Source organism: Nuphar pumila, chromosome 5, assembly GCF_984573655.1.
Source record: "Nuphar pumila chromosome 5, dmNupPumi1.hap1.1, whole genome shotgun sequence".
In the NCBI taxonomy this organism is placed as follows: Eukaryota; Viridiplantae; Streptophyta; class Magnoliopsida; order Nymphaeales; family Nymphaeaceae; genus Nuphar; species Nuphar pumila.
In genome coordinates this window covers 19,855,365-19,880,690 of record NC_143253.1, presented here as the reverse complement: position 1 = coordinate 19,880,690, position 25,326 = coordinate 19,855,365, and the positions used below count along the sequence as shown (strand labels likewise).

General features: G+C 37.2%; 1 protein-coding gene across 1 annotated transcript; it reads right to left on the bottom strand.

The window, feature by feature from the left end:
* Window positions 1-1,609: 1,609 nt before the first annotated feature.
* LOC149837027 (uncharacterized) lies at window positions 1,610-13,639 on the bottom strand. The gene is made up of 4 exons (XM_090005766.1): window positions 13,505-13,639; window positions 11,167-11,282; window positions 2,802-3,016; window positions 1,610-2,051 (listed from the first exon to the last, which is right to left on the bottom strand). Exons 2-4 carry the CDS (start codon window positions 11,254-11,256, stop codon window positions 1,751-1,753), a joined length of 606 nt encoding a protein of 201 aa, XP_089861892.1. The 5' UTR covers window positions 11,257-11,282; window positions 13,505-13,639; the 3' UTR covers window positions 1,610-1,750.
* Between the last annotated feature and the right edge of the window lie 11,687 nt (window positions 13,640-25,326).

The window sequence follows — 25,326 nt, the reverse complement described above, 5'->3', positions numbered from 1 at the left end:
CCCCTCTCTTACATGTCATATACTTTAACAAACTATGCATTTATACTGCATGTCATATTCTCATGAGCTGAGTGAAGCCAAAAGCCTCTGTTCATGCTCGACTTGTTTATCTGCTCGTGGCTGGACTTGCCAGCCACACAACTAGAAGAAGAACGAGTTCATGGTGAGCCAAAGAGAGCAGAGACACGAGCTGCTCTGTTCATTTTCCAGCCCTAAGCAGCAGTCAGCTGTAAGGTTTTTTTTTTTTCGAATCAAAAGCTGGGCTGCTTCTTTTTAATTTGGAGACATCTGGCCCTGATCAGCTCCGGTTGGGATTAATGGCGCGGCATATGCCAAATGGCACAAAATTAATTCTTAATCTCTTTATATTAATTTAGTTGCTTATGAATATGCGATATTCAATTACTTACAAATTAAAATTCAACATAAATTGCCCCAAGGGGTTGGCATAGTGGAGTGAAGCTGTGGCTGCTAGATGGGCAGTCAAGGTTTGATTCCCATGGGAATTGCCCCTCTGCGCCGACACCTAGCATAGGCACTGGAGGCAGGGGTCCTAGCCTTGGAGTTTTATGCTGCGACCGTAGGTATGGCAGGCTGAGCCAGCGCAACCAGGTCTTCGTGCCAGGTGCGGTTTCTTCAGGTTGTAAATCCAAAAATTCAACATAAACTAAGTTAAACAATTCGTGTTATACGATGGTCCAAATCAAACAGATTGGGTTTCAACAAATGTGTTGTCCAGTGGCAAGTTCAGTGACATGAGAAATCTTATAACCTTTTTCATTAAAAAAAAATCGATAAATAAATTTGTTTTTATTCTTAGGCATACAGATTTGGGAAACTGATATTTCCAATCAGGAGGAAATCATGTATTTTGTGGATTCTATGCTGTTTCACCCCATACTAATTCATGGTTACATAGATAGGACCAGTGCAAACACACATCACAAAAAATTTGTTTTGCCATTTGTTGGGCGTCTTTTGAGACCAAGAAAAGGCCAAATTACAATTTTCTAAAAAAAAATATTACCATGGGATTTTCTAACCCAGAGGATTCTTAAAATCCTAGGGTCTGTTATAATGGATTCAGGTTAATTCAGTCCATATCCAGGTAGACCAGACGAGACTTGACCCTATGCCAAAGTACAGTCTGGGTTTTTATGTGAAAAATCTACCAGTCACATGAAGGCTGAGCTAGAGTAACTATGGTTGATGAAGAGTTAACGGTATAGAACTCTTCGGAACCGTAGTCACAAATATCACCAGTATTTTAAAATACCATGATTTTATCATGATATTTTCAGAGGCCAATAATATAAAAAAGCCCAATATTTTCCAAATATCATCTACCTCAAAAATATTGTGTTTCTATTATCATATTAATGTAATAAAACATTTTTTTAGAGTTTTTCACACTATTCATAGTTATATATATTTATTTTTCTGAGAAAAAAAACTAGATTTTTTAAAATATCACGCAATTTAATTTTTCCTCGCTGATAAGATCTCTGACAGACACCCATATTCCAGGGCCATACAAACCACACACTTTCAGCATGTTCAAGAGAAATCTATGCACATCAAGAAAATCCACAAAGGAAAGCATCTGATAGTGAAAGTAAAACTAAAGCCAAAGTCTCGTACTATTAATTTAGCAATGAGGGGAACAGGAATCATCCAAGTTATTTTGTGGTAGTATGTTTTTCTAGTTCCAACTAGGCAACACCACAATATTCAGACTTCATTGTCTAACCTATACGGTGGGAAGTTGGTGCTCAGTCCTCCCAGTAGGGATATCTGATGTAAGGACCAAACCATAGTCACCCTTGGAGTCTTCCTCTTCTTCATAGTCTGCTCTGGAGTTGAGTGTCAACATTTGGCAAATCAACCAAAAGAGAGTGGAATCAAGGGCCAGGAATGCACCACCACCAAAGAGACCTGTTTTGGCAGTTGGACACGTATAGCTCATGTCATGGTGTGTACTGTGCACAATATGAAGGCTCTCAGTAATTGTAGCCCACAGCAGCAGAACTCCAGCAAGGACAGAAACAGAACTGGCACCAGATACAGGAAACTCACATTAACAATGTCAGAATTTGTGACGCTAAAATTGAACTGCCCACATAGCAAAGTTGGACCACTGCCAGATCAATAGTGAACTTTGGTACTGAATTGATAACCCAAAGCAAAGGCCGTTATAAACATAATGTGACGACAGTAAACTTAGTATAACCGCAAATATTTGATACAGTAGTGCTTTGATGAATTTGTAAACAACCATTTCTTTGGCTATGTTTATACTAAATGCTAAAAAAATGTAACATGTTTTGCTTTTGCTTTACAATTTTGATAAATGGAAATATAAAGGGCGCCTCATTTGAGAAAACAAAGGCCGTTCTTTTTCTGTTTATGTTTTTTAATCTTCCTCCCTCTCTCTTGCTGTGAAGCTCTAGCGTCATCCCCTGCATCTCCACAAACATCCAGCGTCATCTCTAACTAGAGAGACATAGAGCTTTCCTTATGGTGCAAACACAGTTTATTTTTTCTAAAGTTTTTCATCCAAACAAAACTATTTTGAACTCATTAAACTGATAAAATTAAGTGAAACAAAATATTCCTAGGTCCCAACATACATACATATGCACTAACATGCATGTATGTATATTGAGAGGAAGAAAGGTCATCTGCTGGTAATCAATAGGAAGCTCTAGTTAAAATGTTTAGTAGAAGAATAATGAAATTTCAAAATTAATGCCCTCAACTAGCACAGACAGCAAGATACAAGAATATCGTTGACCACTTACATTGCAATCACAGAGAACACGAGAAGAGTGGTGCTCCGGAACAAGCCTGCAGCTGGAATTGACTTCCCTTTATAAGGGTGGAACACAGCGATGAAGCCAAGAACAGTTGAAAAGAATAATAAAATGACAGACAAACTGCCCAAAGCAACTGTATGATCATTTGGGAATTTGCAAATCACAAGATTCCTTAACGTGGTTACTTCTCCAGCTGCTGGCTGCAGGAATTAGTAACCAACATTAGAAAAGAATCACTAACAGAAAACAAGTAGGAAAAAAATGAAAATAGGTGCAGTATGTACCAAAATGAACTCAAAACTATCCAAGAATGAAAGAAATGAATGCATTTGTTCCACACATAATCTAACAATAATTTTCCAATATCTTGAACAATTTTCAAAATTGAGGACTATGTAAAATAAAATTTACAAGTGCACAGCCACAGTCATAAATATTGCTGATGCAAATATTGCCATCAATGCACTGTTATTCACAAGAATAGAATCTTCGCTTCCTGCCATTGCAATTGCTTAAACATTATATACCTATACATTTTAAGGAAAGATTTGCACTGAGTTCTCATGATGGGATCATTTTGGTCAGAACTTTGCCAACAGACAGTACTTAGGCAACAGAATTGCTGAATCCCATGGAACCATATAATTGCCAATGACTTAGTTGTTTACTTCATATGCTTGATAGCATATCTTGAAAGTACAAAATGTTCTGAATACAGACTAATATCTGAAAGATCTTACAGAATTGTGTCTTCGTTTTTTTCTTGGTAAAGAAAAAACCAAGTTGGTGTGCGATAGTAAGTTTCTAAAGTGCAGATCTGGATTTTCTTGATGTTTTTCTGCACTTTAGAAACGTTGTGCAATAGAAAGCATGAGAATTCTTGAGAGATATTTATACCAGAGTTACCGGAAACACCTAGGTAAGTGGGAAAGCGTGTTTTGGAAGCGTGAAACGTCGCGCTTCCAAAACGCACGGAGAAGCGTGCTTCCCTTTTATGGGAAGCGCACTTCCCTTTAATGGGAAACGCTTTTCCTTTTTTCGGGAATCACACTTCCCCCTCGCTTCCTCCATTTTTTCATTTTTTTTTTTGTATTTTTATTTTTATTTTTTTATCTTTTTTTGCTTCCCCCTCGCTTCCTATGCCGCTTCCAAGACAATTCCTGATTCACTCCTAAATCATCCCACGCTTCCCGCTTCCTAAAATTTTGAAAGTGCCTCGCTTCCCGCTTCCTAAAATTTTGAAAGTGCCTCGCTTCCCGCTTCCTAAAATTTTGAAAGTGCCTCGCTTCCCACTTCCGCACCCGCTTCCTCAACTGGCAACCATATGATTTATACCATGAAGGACATGGCTTTTAGTGAAATCTCCACAAAAGAATGACGTCATTGAAGGAAGGTGACAAATCCATCCAGGATTATTACAACAAGATGACCCTCTTATGGAGAGAACTTTCCCTCTTGGAACCTAAGCTGAAGACAGAAACAACTTAAAAGAGAACAATTTTCCATGTTCCTTAAAGGTCTAAGGCCAGAGTTCGAGGGAGTGAAAATGATGCTACTCCATAAACCCAAAATTCCTTTTATCCATGAGACTTTTACCGAGTTGAGTATGGAGGAAGGAAGATTGAAGGAGGATAAGGAAGACAAAACAAGTGACACCATTCTTGCCGCCTCCAAACCTGGTGCCACTACCAAGGCACATAGACTTTTACACTTTAGAAAACAAAACAATGGAGGATCAAGGAAGATCATGTCACTTTTGAAATGAGCCGAGGCATATCAATCCGGCTTGCCCAAAGTTAAAGTCAAAGGTGGTTTCGGTTGGAGACACCTCCACTAAAACAAGCAATGATGCCAACAAAAAAGATGGTGAACTTAAAGATCTATCAATTGCGCAATTGGCAGAGGCTCTACAACAAATTTTTAAGACATCTACTCCTACTTCCGGTATCGTGGTCTCATCTTCTTCTCCTCTGGGTATGACATCTTGGATCCTTGACTTGGGAGCCTCTTTTCACATAACACCTATTGAGTCTTTACTATCCAATTGTCACACCAATAAAAAAAATCCTAGGGTTTCTACCGTTGATGGCACTTTTTTAGAAATCACTAGCATTGAAGACTTAAAAAATGATTCTAAAAATCTCTTTATTCCAAAAGTTAGAGTTATTCCCAAATTGAATTTAAATTTATTTTTGATTTCTCAAATTTTCGATCATGGGCATGAAATCTCCTTCTCATATAAAGGTTGCTTGGTGCTGGATCGTTAGTCAGGGAAGTTGATTGGAGAAGGCCATAGAAGAGGAGATTTATACTACATGAATTTTTTGTGTATTCTTATAAACTCTTTTTGTAACTATACCCAAGGAAAAAATATTGAAACTTGGCATAGAAGACTAGGACATCCAAGTGTATTTAAATTATCTTATTTTCCTTTTTTGGAAAAAACTTGTAATAAGAAATAAGTTGTTTGCAAAGATTGTATACTTGAAAAAATGAAGACTCTTCCTTTCCCTTCTAGAACTTATGAAACTAAGGGCATGTTCGGTTGGATCATTCTGATTTACTTTCTCATTTGAATGAGAAAGTGAATCTGATTTGTATAAGCAACCGAACATAAAAAGTTAAGTTGTGAGAAAGTGAATCTCATTTGCCTTTGCAAATGAGAGTCCCTTTCTAATTTGCTTGAGATTCAAAATCAATTAGAAAGTGATTCTGAATCATGTTTTTTGAAAGGAGCATCTGAACGTGCCCTAAGAGACCTTTTGAATTGGTACACTCAAACTTGTGGGGACCCGCTCTGGTCATGTCTAAAGTAGGGCTCTCCTACTATGTTACATTTATTGATGATCATACTAGATATACTTGGATCTATTTTCTTAGGCAAAAATCGAAAACCTTCTCTTGTTTTAAGGATTTTTATAACTTAATTAAAAAACAATTTCAAACTAACATTCTTATTTTCTGTTCTAATTCAGAAGGCGGATTTTTATTAAATGAATTCAAATGTTAACTGAAGGAAAATGACTTGTTACATCAAAGATCTTGCCTAAAAACCCCATAACAAAATGGTTTTGCCAAAGCATGGACATATTATAGATACTACTAGAACTCTTCTTATTTCAAAAAATGTTCCTAAAAGCTTTTGGGCCAAAGCCACTCTTACCGTCATCTATTTAATAAATAGAACACCATCATTCGTTTTGAAAAACATCTCTCCCTTAGAAAAACTTTTCAATATCGAACCGGATTTTAAAAGACTAAGAATTTCCAGTTGTATTGAATATGCTTTTCTTGGTTATGGGAAAAATCAAAAGGGTTATAAATGTTATTATTTAAAAAACGAAAAACTTTATATTTCTAGAAATGTCACTTTTCTTGAAGATGAAAATGGATTTGAAAAGGATGTGACTAAGGAAAATATTGATTACTCCTTGTTCGATTTATTGCCTAAGGAAAAGTATGAATCATCTAAGATTGATGATGATGATGATTGTATTACTAATTGATCCTAGCAACGATAATAATGATGATTGCATTACTAATGACCCTAGTAATGATAATGTGAATGACGATTCTCTGAATCTTTCTAGAAATGAAGACAATGTTAACAAAGCCAATGATATTCAAGAGTAACAATGAAGAACATCCATGTGCACTTGATAAGTTCATGCAAAACCAACTCATAAATGAAACCAACTTAGGAGATCGGATCATATATCTAAGGCCCTAGTAGATTTGTGTCATATGAGTCTTTTTTTCCAAAATATAGAGCTTGTCTATTAGTTATTCATGTCTTTCATGAACCTTCTACATATAAAGAAGCCAAAGACTATTTCCATTAAGTAGAAGCAATGAAGGTTGAGTTTGATGCTCTCTATAGAGATAAAACCAGGGAAACTGTGAGCCTTCCCTTAGGAAAGAAAATCATAGGATGTAAGTGGGTATTCAAAGTTAAAACCAAGAGTGACAAAACTTTGGAAAGGTATAAGGCTAGGCTAGTAGCCAAAGGGTGTGCTTAGGAAAATGATATCGATCATGAAGAAATTTTTTGATGCAGAGCATCCAGATCATCCCGACATATGCGAGGAGATGGAGAATGACTCGCCTTTGACAGCCCGTTACGGGAAAATATACTCTAGAAGATCCAACCAAAGTCCTAGCCATTTGGGTCCAAACGGATCTCAAGGGTAAAAGCATCATTTCATACTTATTTATTTTCTAAGATTTTTGTTCTATGAATCTCAGAAAATTTATTTTGATGTATGGCTCCAATTTTGTGATTTTTTTGGAAACATACATAAAACATTTGTAATTTTATTTAATTTTTTAGGGGCCCGGATCTTCCGTGAGATTTTATTATTTTTTTTTTTTAGGTCCAGATCTGGATCAGTTTTGGTTTGAAGACCCACATTGCTTTTGGCCTCTTGTAGTTGGGCAGTCAAGAGGTCCAAGGAGAAATACACATTTGAATTTGGGTCTCTCATTGGCATCTTGGAAGGTGACATTCCAAGGGCCCAATGAGAGTCCATGGGCTATAAGAGGAATGCCAAAATCGTGAAAGGGGTTTTTTTTGCCCTCTTTCTGAAATTTGTGAAGGACTGTTGGACTGCCCCTTGGAGAAGAGACTTGTGGGTTTCATTGTTGGACATTGAGGTTGCTGAGTGAGACGTTCTCCTGGGGGAACTGAGAATCGTGTGGAGCTTGTGTTGCGTGACTGGTGAGCCAACGTGTGGAGGTGCTACTTCGTGAGGTCTAAGCATCTGGGAGTGAACCCTGTTCGTGTGGCAACAGCTGAGCCGTTCCAGTTTGAAGTCGCCTTTGGGCATTGATGTTGCTGTACCACCAGATTATTGTTCGAATTGTGTCCAAGAACCCAGCTGATCGTGGTGGATGTCAAGAGAACCTGGAGTCATCTTTGTGGATGTTAATCGTGTTTGTTACTGAGATTATTCACACTAATCTGTTTTATTTCATCTGCTGAATCATGGTTTAATGTTGTGCTAAGTGATTTATATTTAAAGTCTGATCCTTGATGCTTGCTGAAATGATACCCTGCCTAAGTCACACGGACTCGGCTAGGGAGGCGCCGCACCCGAGTCGACACGGGTGCGGCTTCAGACACGGTCCGGACTCGGTCAATGCCGAGTCAGACTCGGTCAACAAGTTGAGGCCGAGTCCGTCCTTGTTTTGGACTCGGTCAATGTTGACTGAGTCCAAAAATGTCCATTTGTAGGGTGAAAAAACTAAAAAAATGAATTTTTTATATTTTTTATTTTAAAAAATATATAAAAAGAGGCTGTGTTGTGCACAGTCACAGTGCACAGTGACAGTGTTGTGCACAGTCACAGACCTTTGCACTATTTTTTTAAAATATATATATATATAGCCAAGTCCCCGTGTCCAAAAATTTTAAAATCGCGCCGCACCCGTGTCGCACCCGCACCCATGTGACATAGTACGCTGCTGATTGTTGCTGAATGCATGCAGTGCTAGCTAAAACCTGAACATTGGTCAAGCGTGTGAATGTTGTTCAGTCATATTCCCTGATTTTGTGGAGGTTTTACTAATCTTGAAAGAATAGTATTGTTGAAATATTGACTGAGTCGTATTGCATTGTGTTTTTGTCACTCTGAAATCGATTCAGCAGTGGGAAAACACTGATAGTGTTTTGCCTGAATTCATTGTATCCAATCGCAGCCAGGGTAGCTGGGCACCCTTTTGATTCTTGTTCGTGACCCACAGGGTCCCATCCTTGGGTTTTCTTGTATAACCCACTCATCTATATCAGACCTGTTGGATCTGCTTTGACGCCACCTAGAGGGTCTGATTCAGTATTTCAACATTGCCAAAACTTTCAGCTGAATTGATAAATTAATTGCTTGTTTCTTGTAAGTTCAAGCTATTTGTTTAAATTGCTTTGGAAGTGCCAATATTTTTTGTGATATTGAAGTCCGGAGGGAAGTTGGGACACGGAATATTGGAATGTTCTTATTGCAGGTCACAAACGATTATATATATATATATATATATATATATATATATATATATATATATATATATATATATTGGGAAAACCCCGCGGTAGGTGTGCTTGCGAACCGACTCCTATAGTTGGGTTGCATCACTTTTTCACCGGTAGTTAGAATGACCGGTGTTAGGATTCTCATAATTGTAATTTGATTTACCAATTAGATGTCAAGAATGCATTTCTTAATAGAGATCTTAGTGAAGAAGTGCACATAAACCCTCTAATCGGACTTGATGCCGAGGAAGGTAAAGTTCCTCAACTTAAGAAAGCTTTGTATGGTCTTAAACAAACTCCTAAAGCCTAGTATGATCGTTTTAATAAAGTCATGATTGGTTTTGGTTTTATATCTTGTTATAATGACACTCCTCTCTTTGTCAAGAATGCAAGAACGGGCATCATTATTTTACTTTTATATGTAGATATGATTATTACTGGTAGTGATAGAAAAGGAGTTGAGTTTATTAAAAATGTTCTTAAAATTTGATATGTTTGATCTTGGTTTTCTAAAGTATTTTCAAGGTATTGAGATTGCCTACTCCCCTCGAGGATATCTTTTGTCTCAAATGAAATTGGCATATGAAATTGTTGTTAGGTCCGGGTTGACAAATGAAAAGGTTGTGGAAACTCTTAAAGTCATCAATGCTAAAATGAGGGTCAACGATGGAACTCCCTTAGAGGATCCCACACCTTACAAACAGCTAATTGGATCGCTTACATACTTGTCTATCACTTGACCCGACATAACACATACCATAGATAGCGCTAGCCAATTTCAGCATGCACCCACTCCAGTTCACATGAGTGGAGTCATGTGGGTCGTTCAATACAATAAGGGCACTTTAACTAAATGATTATTTCTCTCATCTTTCTCTTGTTTAAATTTAATTGCTTATAGCGATTCTAATTGAGGAGGCAATCCTAATGATCGTATTTCTACAAGAGGAGATTGTGTTTTTTTTGTAACTCCCTCATATCTTAGAGGTGCAAGAAGCAATAGAAAGTGTTGTTTTCCTACACTGAAGTTGAGTACCAAGCAATGACTTCTACTACCATGAAAATTGTATGGCTGAAAAATCTTCTAAAAGACAGGCATCAACATCTTTACACCTACAAAGACGTGTTGAGATAATAAAAGTGTCATCTACATTACAAGCAATCACACCTTCCACGAGCGGGCAAAGGACATAGAGATGGATTGTCACTATGTTAATGAAGAATTCCTCAAAGAAACTATCGAGCTACCTTATGTGACATCAAAATATTAAATTGTTGATTTCTTCACTAAAGCCTTGCCATCGCCTCGCTTGTCTTTTCTTCTTAACAAATTGCCAGTCATTTCCCTGTCAGTTTAAGGGGGTGTTAAATGTATTATATATATATATATATATATATATATATATATATTTTTTTTTTTTTTTTTTTAAATATGTATTTTTTATAGATTGTAATATAAGTATTTTTATTTTTATTTTATTTGTAATAAGTACTGTCCATTAGGAGCAGTTTGGTCTTTTTTTATTTTGGTTCTTATTTTGTAATAGGCATTGCCCATTAGGAGCAGTATAGATTTTTTTTCGTAGGCACTGCTGTTGGGCTAGTCCAACGGCTAGTCAAACTAGCCTTTGGATTATCCCAACGACTAGTTGGGCTAGCCTCTCTCTCTTCCTCATGTATATATATGTGGATCTCTTCCCACATTTGTTCAATGTTTTCCTTGAGCATTTTATCAATAAATATTATTTGTTTTTTATATGTTTTTCAACCCTTTAGTGGCTTGTGCCTGTGTATCACTAGTGAATTTTGTATTTGCCCTTAGTCACTATTGTGTATTGCCCATTGTGGCTTTGTATTTTTGCACATCTTACAGTGTCTTGTGTTGTGCACATATTCTTTTGTATTTCATTACAATGCCTAACAACTGTCACACTTAAAGATGCTACCTTCTAGTTTTATAGTGAGGGGTAAGAGTATACATGACAATATGACATTATTTTTGTTGTACTTCAACCAAAGCTGGAATAGTTGCTGCATCTTGCAATACAAAAATTACTTAAGAACATACTTTTCATATAATTTTTTTAATGAAGCTGAATGCATGATCCAACTCACCATAATGCCACCTAAATTTAAATTTCTAACTAAGATGCATTATTCACTAAATAGCCTAAAAGTAAAAACCATCAACAAGCATAGAGCCATTTGGATATCAAACACTTGAAGTTATTGTAGTTTCCACTTTCCAAGCAACAGTGTGTAATAAGAAGTTAGCAAAACTAAATAATTGGTTATTACTAAAGAACCATAAGTCCAGAAAATGAAAACCTTCTTGTTCTCTGCAACTACTCCAAATATGAATGCAAGAGAACCAACTAATGCCATTGAAATAGCAATACGTGCAGGACTTAGAGCCATTATGCCACGATTTTTAGCACCACACCCTGGAAACAAGGTAAAAAAAAATCTGGCTTTAGTCCACAGAAAAGATACCAGATAAACTGTCAACAGCAATTTGCAATACAATATGGTAAGAGTAAGCTTCTCAAGGGAATATCTCTGTATAAAATAATGTTGTCCTCTAGCAGATTGGAGAGCAGACACAGAAGGACAAGATCCATTACCAAAATAACAAGGCTGTCAAAGGCATGTCTGTGGATACAGAAATATGAGGCACTAATGAGCATAGCTACACACAATTAGTCAGCCATCTATGATACGCTTGGCCTAGGAGCAAGATAATAAAAATAAAATACTGAATATTTCTCTTAAACCAAATGCACATATGTTTTGGCTACAAAGAAATTACATGTTTTTATTTCATGGCAGGATACAAAAATATAAACAGTACAAAGCATTGACAAACAATGAAAATATTTGATGGAATTTAAATAGGTTTCTTGTTCTACAAAAATGCAAGAAATAAACTTTCAAATAACAAGAGAAAAGTGTTAAGATGAGAAAAATAATTTCATGTAATAAAAATACCAGAAGAAAATTGGAATTCTGATAAAATCTATCTCATCGATTTCTCACATTATAGAAATATGTATTGCAATCAGCACTCCAGTGCAAACTTGCACATGCCTATAAAGTAATGTCACATGGATACTCCATTTTGACTTCTGTTCCATATCCCCTTACATAAAAGACATGTTGAATATAGTTCAGAAAAATGGCCAGACCCCCATATCCAGTCATATCCATGTGACATATCCATAAAGTTATGTGCTGAAAACACCATATTCAACTATTTTCATTAGCTTTTTTCTGGGTCATGAAAAATACCAGTTAGAAAGTATGAAAATATTTTGGAACTCCAAAAATATCAAGAACATAAAACATCAAATAGAAACTAAAACAATGCAATTCTGTATCCAATCATGAAGGTTGACATGCTTCACATTGTATTAGCATCTACAAACAAAGCATGTCATGACCATCAAACGAAAGCAACCTGCTCATTTCATGACCACTGATATTCGGACCTGTTATTATATGAATAAGGAGAAAAGGAAAACCAGGTAACCATTGAAAAAAAAATTATAAAAAGAAATGCCACATAATGAAAAAAACCATAAATGTGGGAAAAAATAACGGTCAAGGAAAAAAGATGTCTTATAAGGATGTGAATATTATTGAGAAGAACTACACAAGTGTCATGAATCTCATATCAAGATCACAAAGATGATAAACACAGGAAAGATGCCACAGAAACAAAGAACTCAACCCAGTAATAACAAGAACAATAGCACAACACACAGATCGGGGGGTTCTCAAAACTAAAAAAAATGGGGAAGAGAGAGAGAGCAAACTAACCATGAACAAGACCAAGGTAAAAGGAGAACTAGACAGGACAATTCCACATATTTCAAACTGCTAAGAAGCAAACGGATTTTAAAAACACTCTTTTTGAACAAAAAATCTTCAAAAATCAAATTTTTTACAATCTAACAAGCATACTTCTAGAAAAGAAAACTAAAAAAGTAGAAAATTCCGAAATATTTCAAACTACAAAGAAGCAGAAAGACTTTGAAAACTCTCATTTTGAACAAAAAAAATATCTTCACATATTGCAAATTATTCAAAACACCATATATGCTTTCTCTTTTAAAAAAGGAATATTTGGTCCCAAAAAAACACCTATTTTGGGAAAGGAAAAAGAACTGAACCAGTACAGAGAAATTTTTATTGGACAAGTTGGGACTAAAATAAAACAATGGTTTAGGGTCTTGGTTGGGTGTTGTCACACCTCTTCAATTATATCGCAATCCTTTAAACATAAAAAAGCAAAAAAAAAATCAACGATCAACCTAACAAAAATATATATAAAAAGAAAAACGATTGGATCGTCATTAAAACCTTCACACAAAAATGGTAAAAGAACGAATTTAAACCAATAAAAATAAATAAATAAATCAAGCAACCCAAATCCCAAACACCCAAGAATACAACAAATAAAAAAATATACACAAAAAAACACTACCTACCAAATCAAAACCCAACAAGTAAAAGAAGAGAAACACCGAATCAGAATAGAATGAAACCACAAACGACTTCAACATACGAAACAGATCACCCAAATAACAAAAAAACAAATATCTAACAAAAAAAAGAAAAATAAAAAACAAATACCCAAGAAACAAAAAAAAAAAAAAAAGGTTACCTCTTTTATGTGAAGAGGGCTAAGACTCCCACACTAACGCACAGATTCAGCAGAATGCAAGAGGGTTCCCCCAGAAATATATGGAGAGAGACTAGTTTCCAAATGGAAACGCCCTCCTTAATTATTGGTTAGGAGTAATCTTTTCAGACCATGACAATGATGGAAATACTTTATTACCCTCTTTTATCAGCTGTCACCGGGAATTTTAGTTTTTTTTAGATGGCAGTGGACCGGGGCGGGGTACAAGGTCTCCACCCCTGCCATCACGGGTTTTGATTTTATAACCTCCATTCCCTCCCGGGTCCAAATGAAACGAAGCGGGGCGAGACCCATTTTCTCCGGTCCACTGCCATCCCTACTTCTAAAAAGCTTGTTCTGAACATGAGACCCTTTCTCTTTTGAGCAATTTAAAGGAAGGACCAACATAAATTAACACCAGTTTGATCCAATCTCAGTGCCTAGTTAGGGTTGATAAACAAGACTATTTTGGGTTGTTCGGGCTCGGCTCGTAGGTCCAGCTCGTCACTAGCCCAAACTCATTACAAGCCGAACACAAGCTGGCTCATTTTTTTAAAAATATTTTTAACCATTTTACTCACCTGGCCAGTCAAGTTGGATCCAGGTTTAAACTGGCCAATGACCCGCATATATATATATATACGTCTCCTCTCTATACAGAACGAAGATGGGCTGAACCTGGCTGGAACTATTGTAAATGAGTGGAAATTCCAAAATTTCGGATCCTAAACATCCTGCCCCGGTTCACATGGGACTCATTAGGGAAGTCAAGATCCGACCCAAACTTTGATCCCCAACCAACTTGGTGGGGACAGTCTCCATGTGGTTCTTTTTATAGTCTATGAGGGCCAAGTCAACTTCTTGGGGACCCACATCCCTGTGATAAAAATAAAAAAGATTAAGAACGTTATCAAAGGCTTGCTTGAAGAGCATGGATCATGGACCATGTTTAGGGTCCGATGTGGGCCAACCACATGAGCTGGACTCTTATGTATAACAAAAATTGAGTCCGTGAGCGCCAAAAGATAGAAGAAACTTGCTTCGACAGCTTGGCAGTTTTATTTCCTTCCCAATATTTACCTTTTTTACTGGCTCTTTTTCCTTTTTTGGTTGACGAGGTCAGTCTTTAGCTTGGATAATTTACATATAGGCTGCTAACGTAGGGAGAACTTACGCTTATCCAGCTCAGATTTCAAATGTTGAAGTTAAAGCTTAAGGGTTTCCCTTTTCAATAAATTGTTCATGACTGCTTGAGTTATTTTTTGTCACCTGACTCTAAACTCTTTAAAAAGACACATTTAACGGTTCCTTTTTTTAAATTATTAAAATAGTTAATTCTTGAAAAAGATGCATCTAAACTTTTCTTTTTCTAAATTATTAAAATTCACTTTTGTAATTCATAGATATTATAAAAGCAAGTTAACTTTTTAAAAAGACACATTTAACCTTTCATTTTTTAAAATTATTAAGATAGTTAACTTCTAAAAAAGATACATTTAACATTTTCTTTTCTTTTCTTTTCTATTCTAAAATAATTAAAATTCACTTTTGTAATTCCTAAATATTGTAAAAGCGTAACACTACAAGAAAAATGAATTGACGATGCTAATCTGACGCTAATTCGTTTAGCGATGGATTGACGACGAATTAGCGATGGATAGCGTCCGTTGTAATTTTTTGGTCGCTAATTAGCGACAGAACTGATATATCGCTAATTTACGATGGATTAGCGAATGTCATGATCCGTCGTTAATCCGTCGCTAAATAAGCACGGATTTAGTTTTGCGACAGATACATATCCGTCGCTAATCTATCACTATTTTAGCGATGGATTATATTCCGTCTCAAAACCAAATATTAGCGACGGATAATATCTATGGCAAAATTTAAAAAAAAAATTGAAATATAAATATTGGGAAAAAAAATCGTTATACAATTTATATAGGTTATGTATAAAAGACAAAGTATACATAATAAATACATATACAAAGTAGGTGAAACAAATTTAACACAAGTTATAAGTGAAACCCAAGGCCACGGTTCAGTAGGATCTATGTTGATGAGCAAACCACATACTCACAATGAAAAGAAATAATAACCTAAGTGCATGTGATATAAACATAAGTAAACCACTAGAGATGCATTCAAGAATCAACAAGTGCAGCTTGTCCAACACAGGCAATTGAATGAGTGGTTATTAAAGTGTAAACTTCAGGCATGTTCATTGGTTAAATTACGATAGTTAGGATACAAAATGAGCATGACACAAAAAACAAAAGGTTCACATATAAATAGTGTAAGAGCTCAACCTTCTTCGCGAGTTCAATAATATGACCCACATAAAGATCTTCACGCTCTCTAACACGTTCAATAGCATGAAACCGCTCTTCATTCTCAAACATGGTGACAGCTTTACTGATACATAGATATGCCAAATTAGCCTAAACACAAAAGAAGATCAGCAAATATACAATTCTGGCAACACATTAAGTGAAACCTATATTGCTGTAAGCATAAGTGCAAATGATCCTTTAATCAACATCATCCAAATATGCACCTAATGGAGTAGCCCAATCCAAACAAGGTAACTAAAACTGAATTTACTTAGCAATTTACACATGTACAAAACAAGAAAAAGAATTTTTTAAAAAAATAAATAAAAAGAAAGCTTGCAACAGACAGGAAACATGATTTCAACAATTTGACTCAGCTGCAAAGAACAAAGTATTATGACCAAGTTGCCAGCTAAACAAAAATAACCTATCCAAAAAGAAACAAAACCAAAAGTAGATACAGATTTATAAATTTATAAGATCAAAGGAAAAGGAGAACCTCCATCGAGTGGTTGAAGTAAGCTCCTTGTATTCCTGAATAAGAGAAAAAGGACAGAGAAAGAAACATAAATATGAAACTATAGAAAATGAGATACAGACAGCATGGGTGAAAAGAGAGAAAAGAAAAAGGCAATGGAACTCTAAAGTAAATAAACTCACTTCTAGCATTTTTACAAATTTCTCCTTGGCTTTTTTCTGCTTGATGCGTTGTTCCTCGGCTTCCTGCTTTTTTGTTTGACCTAGGTACTATACCATCAAGAGCATAACATACTCAAAGAAGAATATAATAAAAACTTGACAGAATCCACATGGTTGTGTTGTGTTGTATAAATAGAAAAACCATGAGAACTGAGATGGCAGGCTCAAACAAGTATCAACTAAGCATCTTTTTGCCATAAATATCAGTAGATATACCTCATCAAATGCTTGCTTCCTCTCACCAAGTGTTCTAAGAGCACCATACCTCTTGTCATTTATAATTACTCGCATGGCCTGAAGCTTGTTCTTTTTAGTTTTAAACAATCATCACGAATGAAATAAACAACCAAAAAGATGTTGAATAAGACATAATTACCTGCTCCCAGGTCCAATCATGTGCAGATTCCAGGAGCTCCTTAAATGCATTTTGTGCCTCCTGTTTTAAGGGAAAGGAGGGGGGCAACTAAATGTAAGCTCCAACTTTAAATGGTTAGAAATCCAAGCAACAAGAAGAAAATAAGAAAAATACCTGTTTAGTGGCATAAACCAATGGTTCTTCATCAACAGCCTTCTCCTCTGGCACATGTGTCACATTAACCTTTCCAGTAACAGGCATTCCCCTTTTAGCTTCCTAGGCAAGCAAAATGAACATCATAATCACAATGAACCATCTAAAGCCAAAAACCTTCAAACAAAAAGCAACTGAATTCTGTTTTCGGCAGATTTGAGGATGCTTGATTTATATTTGGAAGTTTAAGTTGTCTCTCACATGCCAAAAAATTTAAATAAACAAGCACAAGATTTACATGTCAGAGTTTAAGAGAGAAAGGGGTTAGGGCTCAGCTCAAAGGGGCTTTGATGGATTGGTCGGAATCCTTCATGCCAGAAATCCTTCAGGCACAGTGAGAGGATGTTGTGCCAGAGGTTTGTTGCTCATCGAGGGGCATCGATCGCTATGAATAGACAGTCGTAACAAGGAAACTCTGAGGTCGGGGTGAGAGAGGCAGTGAGAAACGGTGGTGAGGCAGCGAGAGAGGGGTGTCGCTAGTCGGAGGCCAGAGGATGGCAAGGGGAGCACCGGGATCGGTTGTGAGAGAGGCAGCGAGAGAGAGTGGGGGTGCTCGGGGGTAAGGCAGCAAAACAAGGGAAGCATCGGAGGTGAGGCAGTGAGAGATGATGGTTACTCGTCGGATGGACACCAGAAGAACGACGTTAGTCGCTTGCCGGTGTCAGGAGGGAGGCAATGAGAGCAAGAGGGTTCGGGGGAGAGAGACACAGAGGGAGGGGGAGAGGGACGCTTGAGTGCGTCATCGCCGGAGGTGGGTGGTGCCGTAGTCCTTGGGTACATCATCACCGGAGGGGGGTGGTGCCGTAGTCCCTGGGTGCGTCGTCGCCAGAGGGAGGGGGAGAGAGGGAGAGGAGGGAGACGGGAAAGGGGAAGAGAGAGAGAGAGGGAGTAGGGTCATCGGAGGGAGAGGGAGAATTTCGCGGGCGATTTCATATCAAAAAATAGTGACGGAAAAATTATCTCGCTCATCCATAGAGAAGTGACGGAGTTTGAAATAGAATGTTTTCGTCGTTAATTAGTGACGGATTTTGAGAGAGATTTTTTTTGTCGATAATTCTACAACTAATTTCAATTTTAAAGACAATTAGTTTTCTCTAGTTAATTCAGTGCAAATTTGCGACGAAAATAATTTATCGCAAATTTTTATCGTTAATTAACATTTTTCTTTTAAAGTAAGCAGGGGCACTGGGGGACAAAAAATACATGCTTTATATATATTTTTTTTAAATGACACTTTCACCATGTGTTGTAATAGTGTCATTAAAAATTTCTTTGCCTGATTTTTTCAAAAAACAAATTTGTTACTTACTTGGCATATTGCAATTTTTACGGACAACCACAAAGAATTGTCACCACTTCTTTCTCTCTCTTAATAATTGTCATGAATAAAAAACTTTTGTAAAGAATGGTGAAATCCTGGCTCTCTAGGACTCTCTTTGTTAACATATCTCAAAGTAAATCCTATCTCTCTCTTACGTAGGAGGGATCCATATTTTATTATTTTGGATATATGTGATAAATACTGAATCTAAGATTTATTTTCTTAATTGATATTTATCAGTAGTTTAGGTTTGTTAAGATTATGATTCTTCTTTAATAAATATTATAAATATAAGGAAGATCTAAGGCAGTTGAGTTAAGATTATAAACTAATGTTTTCAGTTTATTTTAGTTCTTTTTTTATGACTTCTCATTACTTTTCAGCAATTTTCTTGCATTTTATATTCTTTTCTAGATAATTTATAATTGAATAGTTTTTTCTCATAAATTGAGTTATTTTGATTTACATTAATTTGATATCAAAGTGAGGATTATCACCATGATGATATTCAAGGGATATCCAGTTGGTCACTTCATTTTTAAAGCATTCAATTGGGAGAGCAACAAATGGTTGAAATGAGCACAGAGTAGTTTATACAAACTTGCAAAGATCCTCAAAGCAAGACGAAGGACTATCTCTAACGTTAAAAGAGTTTGTTGAAGAAGCAATGCAACGTTCAGAATATTGAAAGAAGAAAGTCATGCGTGACATAGGAGGTGAAAATAAGAACCTAAATCAACCAACCCTCCCGGCCAGGTCATACCCATCGCCAACTTACCAGGCACTACCATCATCGGTGCATCCTCCATCACCACCACCGATGCGGCTCTCCAGTCACCCAAGTTATCTCCATCACACGTCCCATCAGAAGGCTATGAGTTTTGGCTTGATGTGCCTCCTCCTTCTCTTGTACCACTGGCCCCTTGTCCACTGTCACCCCCATCATCCTCCACTCTCTCCTTTCCATGTCCCGTGTGTTCCCTCACCCAATCTGACCCCTCTTCCTTCTATCCCCTTGTCCTTTGGATTGCAAGCCAACTAACCCACCACTTATGCCTTGATGGTCGACCCAGAGTCGATCAAAGGGTTGCCATCGGACCAGTTGCACCTCTAGTTCCTAGCCAGCATACCCATTGGCAAGGGTGCCTCGCGCCCTACCCAAGCAAGTCAAAGCAGGTTATATGTCCCCCCCACGAACAGGGCAGTTAGCTACATCTCATGTTCGGGAGTCCCAAAGAGCACCACGTATTTTAACATGTGTGTCTCGTATCCCCATGTTTGTCAGCATTAATTAGCATTGGAGTTTGATGTGATTGCAAAGACTTAAGTACCCTCTCCTCCATTGGTGCAAAAAGAAATGTCGATTCTTGAAAAGGAGTGGTTGTAAAGACTTAAGTGCCCCGAAGATGATTATTTAAGACTCAGTCTCTGCATTGCAGGATTATCCGAGAAAGAAATCACCCTTGGAGGAGACCATGAACATCAACCCTCTCACTTTCTCTCTCCCTTCTATTTCTGCTTCTGTGCACATCCAGCAGAAGATCCTACATTGCTCCATCAAGCACCGACTGACCTGCACATTGACTATTGTGGAGCCTGATTCAGAGTTTTTACCCTTACAGGAGGATGGTTTGGGGGCTCATCCCAACGTGGGTAGCATCATTCAACTAAATGAGTTGTAGATTCTGATTCAGAGTTTTACCCTTACAGGAGAGGGGTCTGGAAACTCCTCCCAGCGTGGGTAGCATCATTCAACTTGAAGAGTTGTGGAGTCTGATTTAGAGTTTTTACCCTTACAGAAAGGGGGGTCTGAGGGCTCCTCCCAGCGTGTGTAGCATCATTCAACTTGAAGAGTTATGGAGTCTGATTCAGAGTTTTTACTCTTACAGAAGGGGGGTCTGAGAGCTCCTTCCAGCGTGGGTAGCATCATTCAACTTGATGAGTTGTGCAGCTTGATTTAGAGTTTTTACCCTTATAGGAGGAGGGTTTGGGGGCTCCTCCCAACGTGGATAGCATCGTTCAACTTGATTCGTTGTGGAGCCTGATTCAGAGTTTTTGCCCTTACAGGAGAAGGGTTTGGGGGCTCCTCACAGCATGGGTAGCATCGTTCAACTTGATTCGTTGTGGAGCCTGATTTAGAGTTTTTGTCCTTACAGGAGGGGGGTCCGGGGGCTCCCCCCCCCCCCCCCCGGCACGAGTCCCGGGTGTCGTGGTTAAAAAATGCACAGGGTGTCGTGGTGAGAAAGACATATGTTTGTTCCAAGCAAGGTTGAAAGAAATCAATGGAAAATCCAACAGGGAGCATGCCAGAATCAAGATGTGGATGTCAAGCGAGAATGGTGTTGTGCAACTCAAATAACACAAAATAATAAGGGTCTGGTTTTTAGTTAAAATAGGGAATGAAATGACAAAAGAAATTGCTTAAATTTTACAGGAATAAACTAGACTCAATAACGAAGACACCACTTTTTACGGATTTGGAATATGATATTCGGTTAGGGTGATATGGCTCTGACAAGTTGATCCTAATTCGGGTAGCGATTTACAGTGATTTGCTTACTGAATAACATTATAAATCGCTATAGCGATTTGCGGAAGACACTACAAATCACTATAGTGAGATCCAAAAACACTATAAATCGCTATAGCGATTTGTGGAAGACACTACAAATCGCTGTTGAAAAGTCGGATAACACTATAAATCGTTGTAGGGCTCATTGGAGACCCGAAAATACTACAAATCACTGTAGGAAAGCTCGATAACACTACAAATCGCTGTTGGAAGGCCCAAAAAAAATTTGGTCCGGAGGGCGCTGCCCTTCGAGCCCCCCGCCAGGGGCGACCCCCACTGGACCCCCGCCCGCTGACCGCGCAGCGGGATCCGTGCCGGGGGGGAGCCCCCGGACCCCCCTCCTGTAAGGGCAAAAACTCTAAATCAGGCTCCACAACGAATCAAGTTGAATGATGCTACCCATGCTGGGAGGAGCCCTCAGACCCCCCTTCTGTAAGGGTAAAAACTCTGAATCAGACTCCACAACTCTTCAAGTTGAACGATGCTACAGTCAGTGTGCAGGTCAGTCGGTGTTTGATGAAGTAATGTAGGATCGTCTGTTGGATGTGCACATAAGTAGAGAGAGAAGTGAGAGGGTTGATGTTCATGGCCTTCTCCAGGGAGAACTCTTTGTCTCCCTTGATTTCTTCTCTAGAGAGAGAGAGGGTTTTACAGTGTTTTACGGAGAAAGAAGAAGAAGACTTTGAAGAGTCAACATCATCCTCGACTTTCTGGATGGAGGACAAGTTTGTCCTTTTTTTGAACTGTTTGTTTTTTTCTTTTTTGAATAAAGGGCATTTTTGTCATTTTCTCAAACCATCACTTTATAAGAAGAATAGCAAAAAAGGGTACTTAAGTCTTTACAACAACACCAGAGTCCGATGCAAAGTTATGTCAACATACACGGGAATACGAGCCCCATGTGCTTGTATACGTGGTGCTCATTCAAAGCCCCGAACACAGACGTGGGATTAAGTGAATCATCGGGGGGGAACATACACCACCCTCTCCAAGCAAGTGGGACTCCACCCGAGCTGACCGCCATCCCTCCCCCTCCCTCGTCTATTATTTTCTCGGTAGGGCAGAAGTAGACCACTGGCACCGACCCATATGCTGACTTGTCCTCGAGTGGTACAGATCGGTGGGGGCCAAGCCTGCCAACAACAGCCCTGCTCTGACGTCTCTCCCTTCTCTGATTTCCTCATCATTATCTCCTTCTTCTGATTTTCCTACTGAAGAGCTACCCCCCACTAACCAAAATCAAGTGAAGAAGTCGCCACCGACCACCTCTCATCGACGCCACCCTCTCTCGTCACCGGTGGTGGTGCTACTAGCTATCCTCTAAAGGAGATGGAGGAGAGATATGGGTTGCAAAACCCTAGCTCATCCTCCACATTCTCTCTTTTCTATTGTGATGGATGATGGGAGTTGCAACCCGCTTTACCCTTTCAACTTCAAACCCTTCTGGTTTAAGGCAAAAAAGTTGGTTTTGATCCGTATTTAACTCGAGCATACCCATTTTAGATCCAACTTTGCCCCCAAATCTTGCTTGAGCTTACTTATTTAAACCTTCTTAGATAGACTTTTTTTTTATCTAAGCCAACTTTGAGTTATTTTGGAACCAACCAGTATTCCCAACGTATCCTATCCATTTGACGCTGGACCAACTATTATTCACATGGATCCTATTAAGGCTAACTTAGATCCGGTTGATTATAACTGGATCCAAATGCATCTTAAGATGGATCTTCTTGATTTGATTGATTTTTTATATGAAGATCCATTTGGTTACACGCCACAACAGTCATTAGATGATGAATTTTTCATTCTACACTTGCGTGATCTATCTCTTTGAGAGGTCACAATGGTTTATTATTTTCTATAGTTAGAACACAACAAGAACAAGTGTAATCGGGATAAAGACTTGAGAGCAAGTCTTCTCCAACTTAAAAGCAAAGATGTAAGAGTGAAACCACACATACCGAACCCATTAGGAAAGTCAAGATCCGACCCAAACTTTGATCCCCAACCAACTTGGTGGGGCAGTCTCCATATGGTCCTTTTTATATTGACTACACGAGTCTACGAGGGCCAAGTCAACTAATTGGGACCCACATCGCTGTGATAAAAATTACAAAGATTAAGAACGTTGTCAAAGGCTTGCTTGAAGAGCATGGACCAGGACCATGTTTAGGGTCCAATGTGGGCCCACCACATGAGCTGGATATAACAAAAATTGAGTCCATGAGCACCAAAAATAGAGGAAACGGGCTTTGACAGCTTGGCAGTTCTATTTACTTTTCAATATTTACCTTTTTACTGGTTCTTTAGCTTGGATAATTTACATATAGGCAGCTAACGTAGGGATAATTTATTCTTAGCTACCTCAGTTTTTAAATATTGAAGTTAAAAGCTTCTCTTTTCACTAAATTGCTCATTTGTTGGCTTGAGTTATTTTTTGAAAAAAAAAATCAAATTCCCTCCCGACATTTCAAACTTTACCAATACCCAACAAAGTTTTTACTTGGGTTAATCAAATGACATTAATACTAACATTAGGTTGTTCTTGGGTTAACCTAACTTTTCCATTTTACTTGTGTAACTAGGAAAATAAAATGTGTAGGGCTGTCAACTAAATGTACTTAGCAAAAATTTTATTGCTTACAATGATACTTGAATATGGTTGATGAATATTTAATAAAAAAAATTATATATTTTGATTGTAATAAGCCAATCAACCCAACAATTACTCGACCCACTAAAATCTGATCATACAGATGTGATCAACATGTTTAATTTTATAGAAATAAACTCTTAATCTTTCAATTATAGCACATAGTTAGGTTTTATAATTAAGATTTAAAAAATCAATAGTCTATAATTTTCAAAAATAGTCAATGCTTAAAAAAATATATTTTTTATTAAAAAACATTATCCAAGTGTTATTTTCTAGCAAATCAATCATGCTGAACACATATGCAAGGTCAAATTTCCAAAAAACAACCTGAAACCCCTATTTAGTGGTGATAATCTCATGATAAGCTAAAAAAGCATTATGCAGCTGCCACTTTTCCCAAATCCCCATAGGCTCAAAATTAAGTAGATTAAGTTGTCAGATCTAAATGAAAATCTTAAAACTCACATGTTTACTATCACAGCAATAGCTAATGGTTCTTGATTCTTGAATTAGTAAAACTTTTGTCAACTATATATAACCACTTGGGCTTTTGGGTCAAATAAAGATGCAATTAGTTTGTGTTAGGATATTTATCGGATCAATAATTGAGGAACCAAAGAAACCCAATTGCGTTATAGTATGTCAAGTATTTGTTAGGCCGATTGGCTTATCACGATCTAAATATATAATTGTTTTTCAAAAAATATTCAACAATAAACTTCATGGTGTAGTGGTTTGAGTTGTGGTTTATATTAAAAAGGTTAACAGTTTAAGTGTCAGTGTAGGTAATAAATTTTTTTTGCTAAATACATTTAGTTGACAGATTTTATTTTCCTAATTATAAGGGTAAAATGGTAACTTCAAAACATGAGTTATGTTAACCCAAAAATAACCCAATGTCAGTTTATGATTGGGGTCATTTGATTAACCCAAGTAAAAACTTTGGTGGGCATTTTGCAAAGTCCCAAACGTTTAGTGTTCAAATGAATTAGGTCCAAACATTTGGGGGGTATTTGAAAATTTCCCTATTTTTTTTTGTTGCATTACTCTAGTTAACTCTTTAAAAAGACACATTTAACCTTTATTTTTTAAATTATTAAAATAGTTAATTCTTTAAAAAGATGCATTTAACCTTTTCTTTTTAAAATTATTAAAACTCACTTTTTATGACGATATTAAAACTCACCTTTGAAATTCCTAAATATTATAAAAGCAGAAGCATAAAAGACAAATTTGACCTTTTCTTTTTTAAATTATTAAAATAGTAAAGACACATTTAATCTTTTCTTTTTTAAATTATTAAAAATCACTTTTGTAATTCTTAAATATTATTAAAGCATAAGCAGAGGCACTAGATGCCAAAAATTACAGGCTTTATAATTTTTTAAATGACACTCACCATGTGTTGTAATAGTGTCATTAAAATTTTGTTTGCCCATCTTGATAGAGTTTTAAAAAAAAAATTATTAATTACATGGCATATTATAATTTTTATGACAACCACAAAAAAGTGTAACAACCTATTACTCTCTCTTAATAATTGTCATAAATAAAAAAAAAAAAAACGGTGAAACCCTCCCTCTCAAGCTCTCTATGTTAACCTATCTCAAAGTAAATCCTCTCTCTCTCTCTCTCTCTCTCTCTCTCTCTCTATA

What these genes read in the sequence shown, in the direction of transcription:
- LOC149837027 (XM_090005766.1), bottom strand. Translation starts at nt 11,256, where the DNA reads ATGGCTCTAAGTCCTGCACGTATTGCTATTTCAATGGCATTAGTTGGT. An exon ending in TAGTTGCAGAGAACAAGAAG is followed by an intron (nt 3,017 to 11,166) that starts GTTTTCATTTTC and finishes TAATTCCTGCAG; the next exon opens with CCAGCAGCTGGAGAAGTAAC. An exon ending in GTGTTCTCTGTGATTGCAAT is followed by an intron (nt 2,052 to 2,801) that starts GTAAGTGGTCAA and finishes ATCTGGTGCCAG; the next exon opens with TTCTGTTTCTGTCCTTGCTG.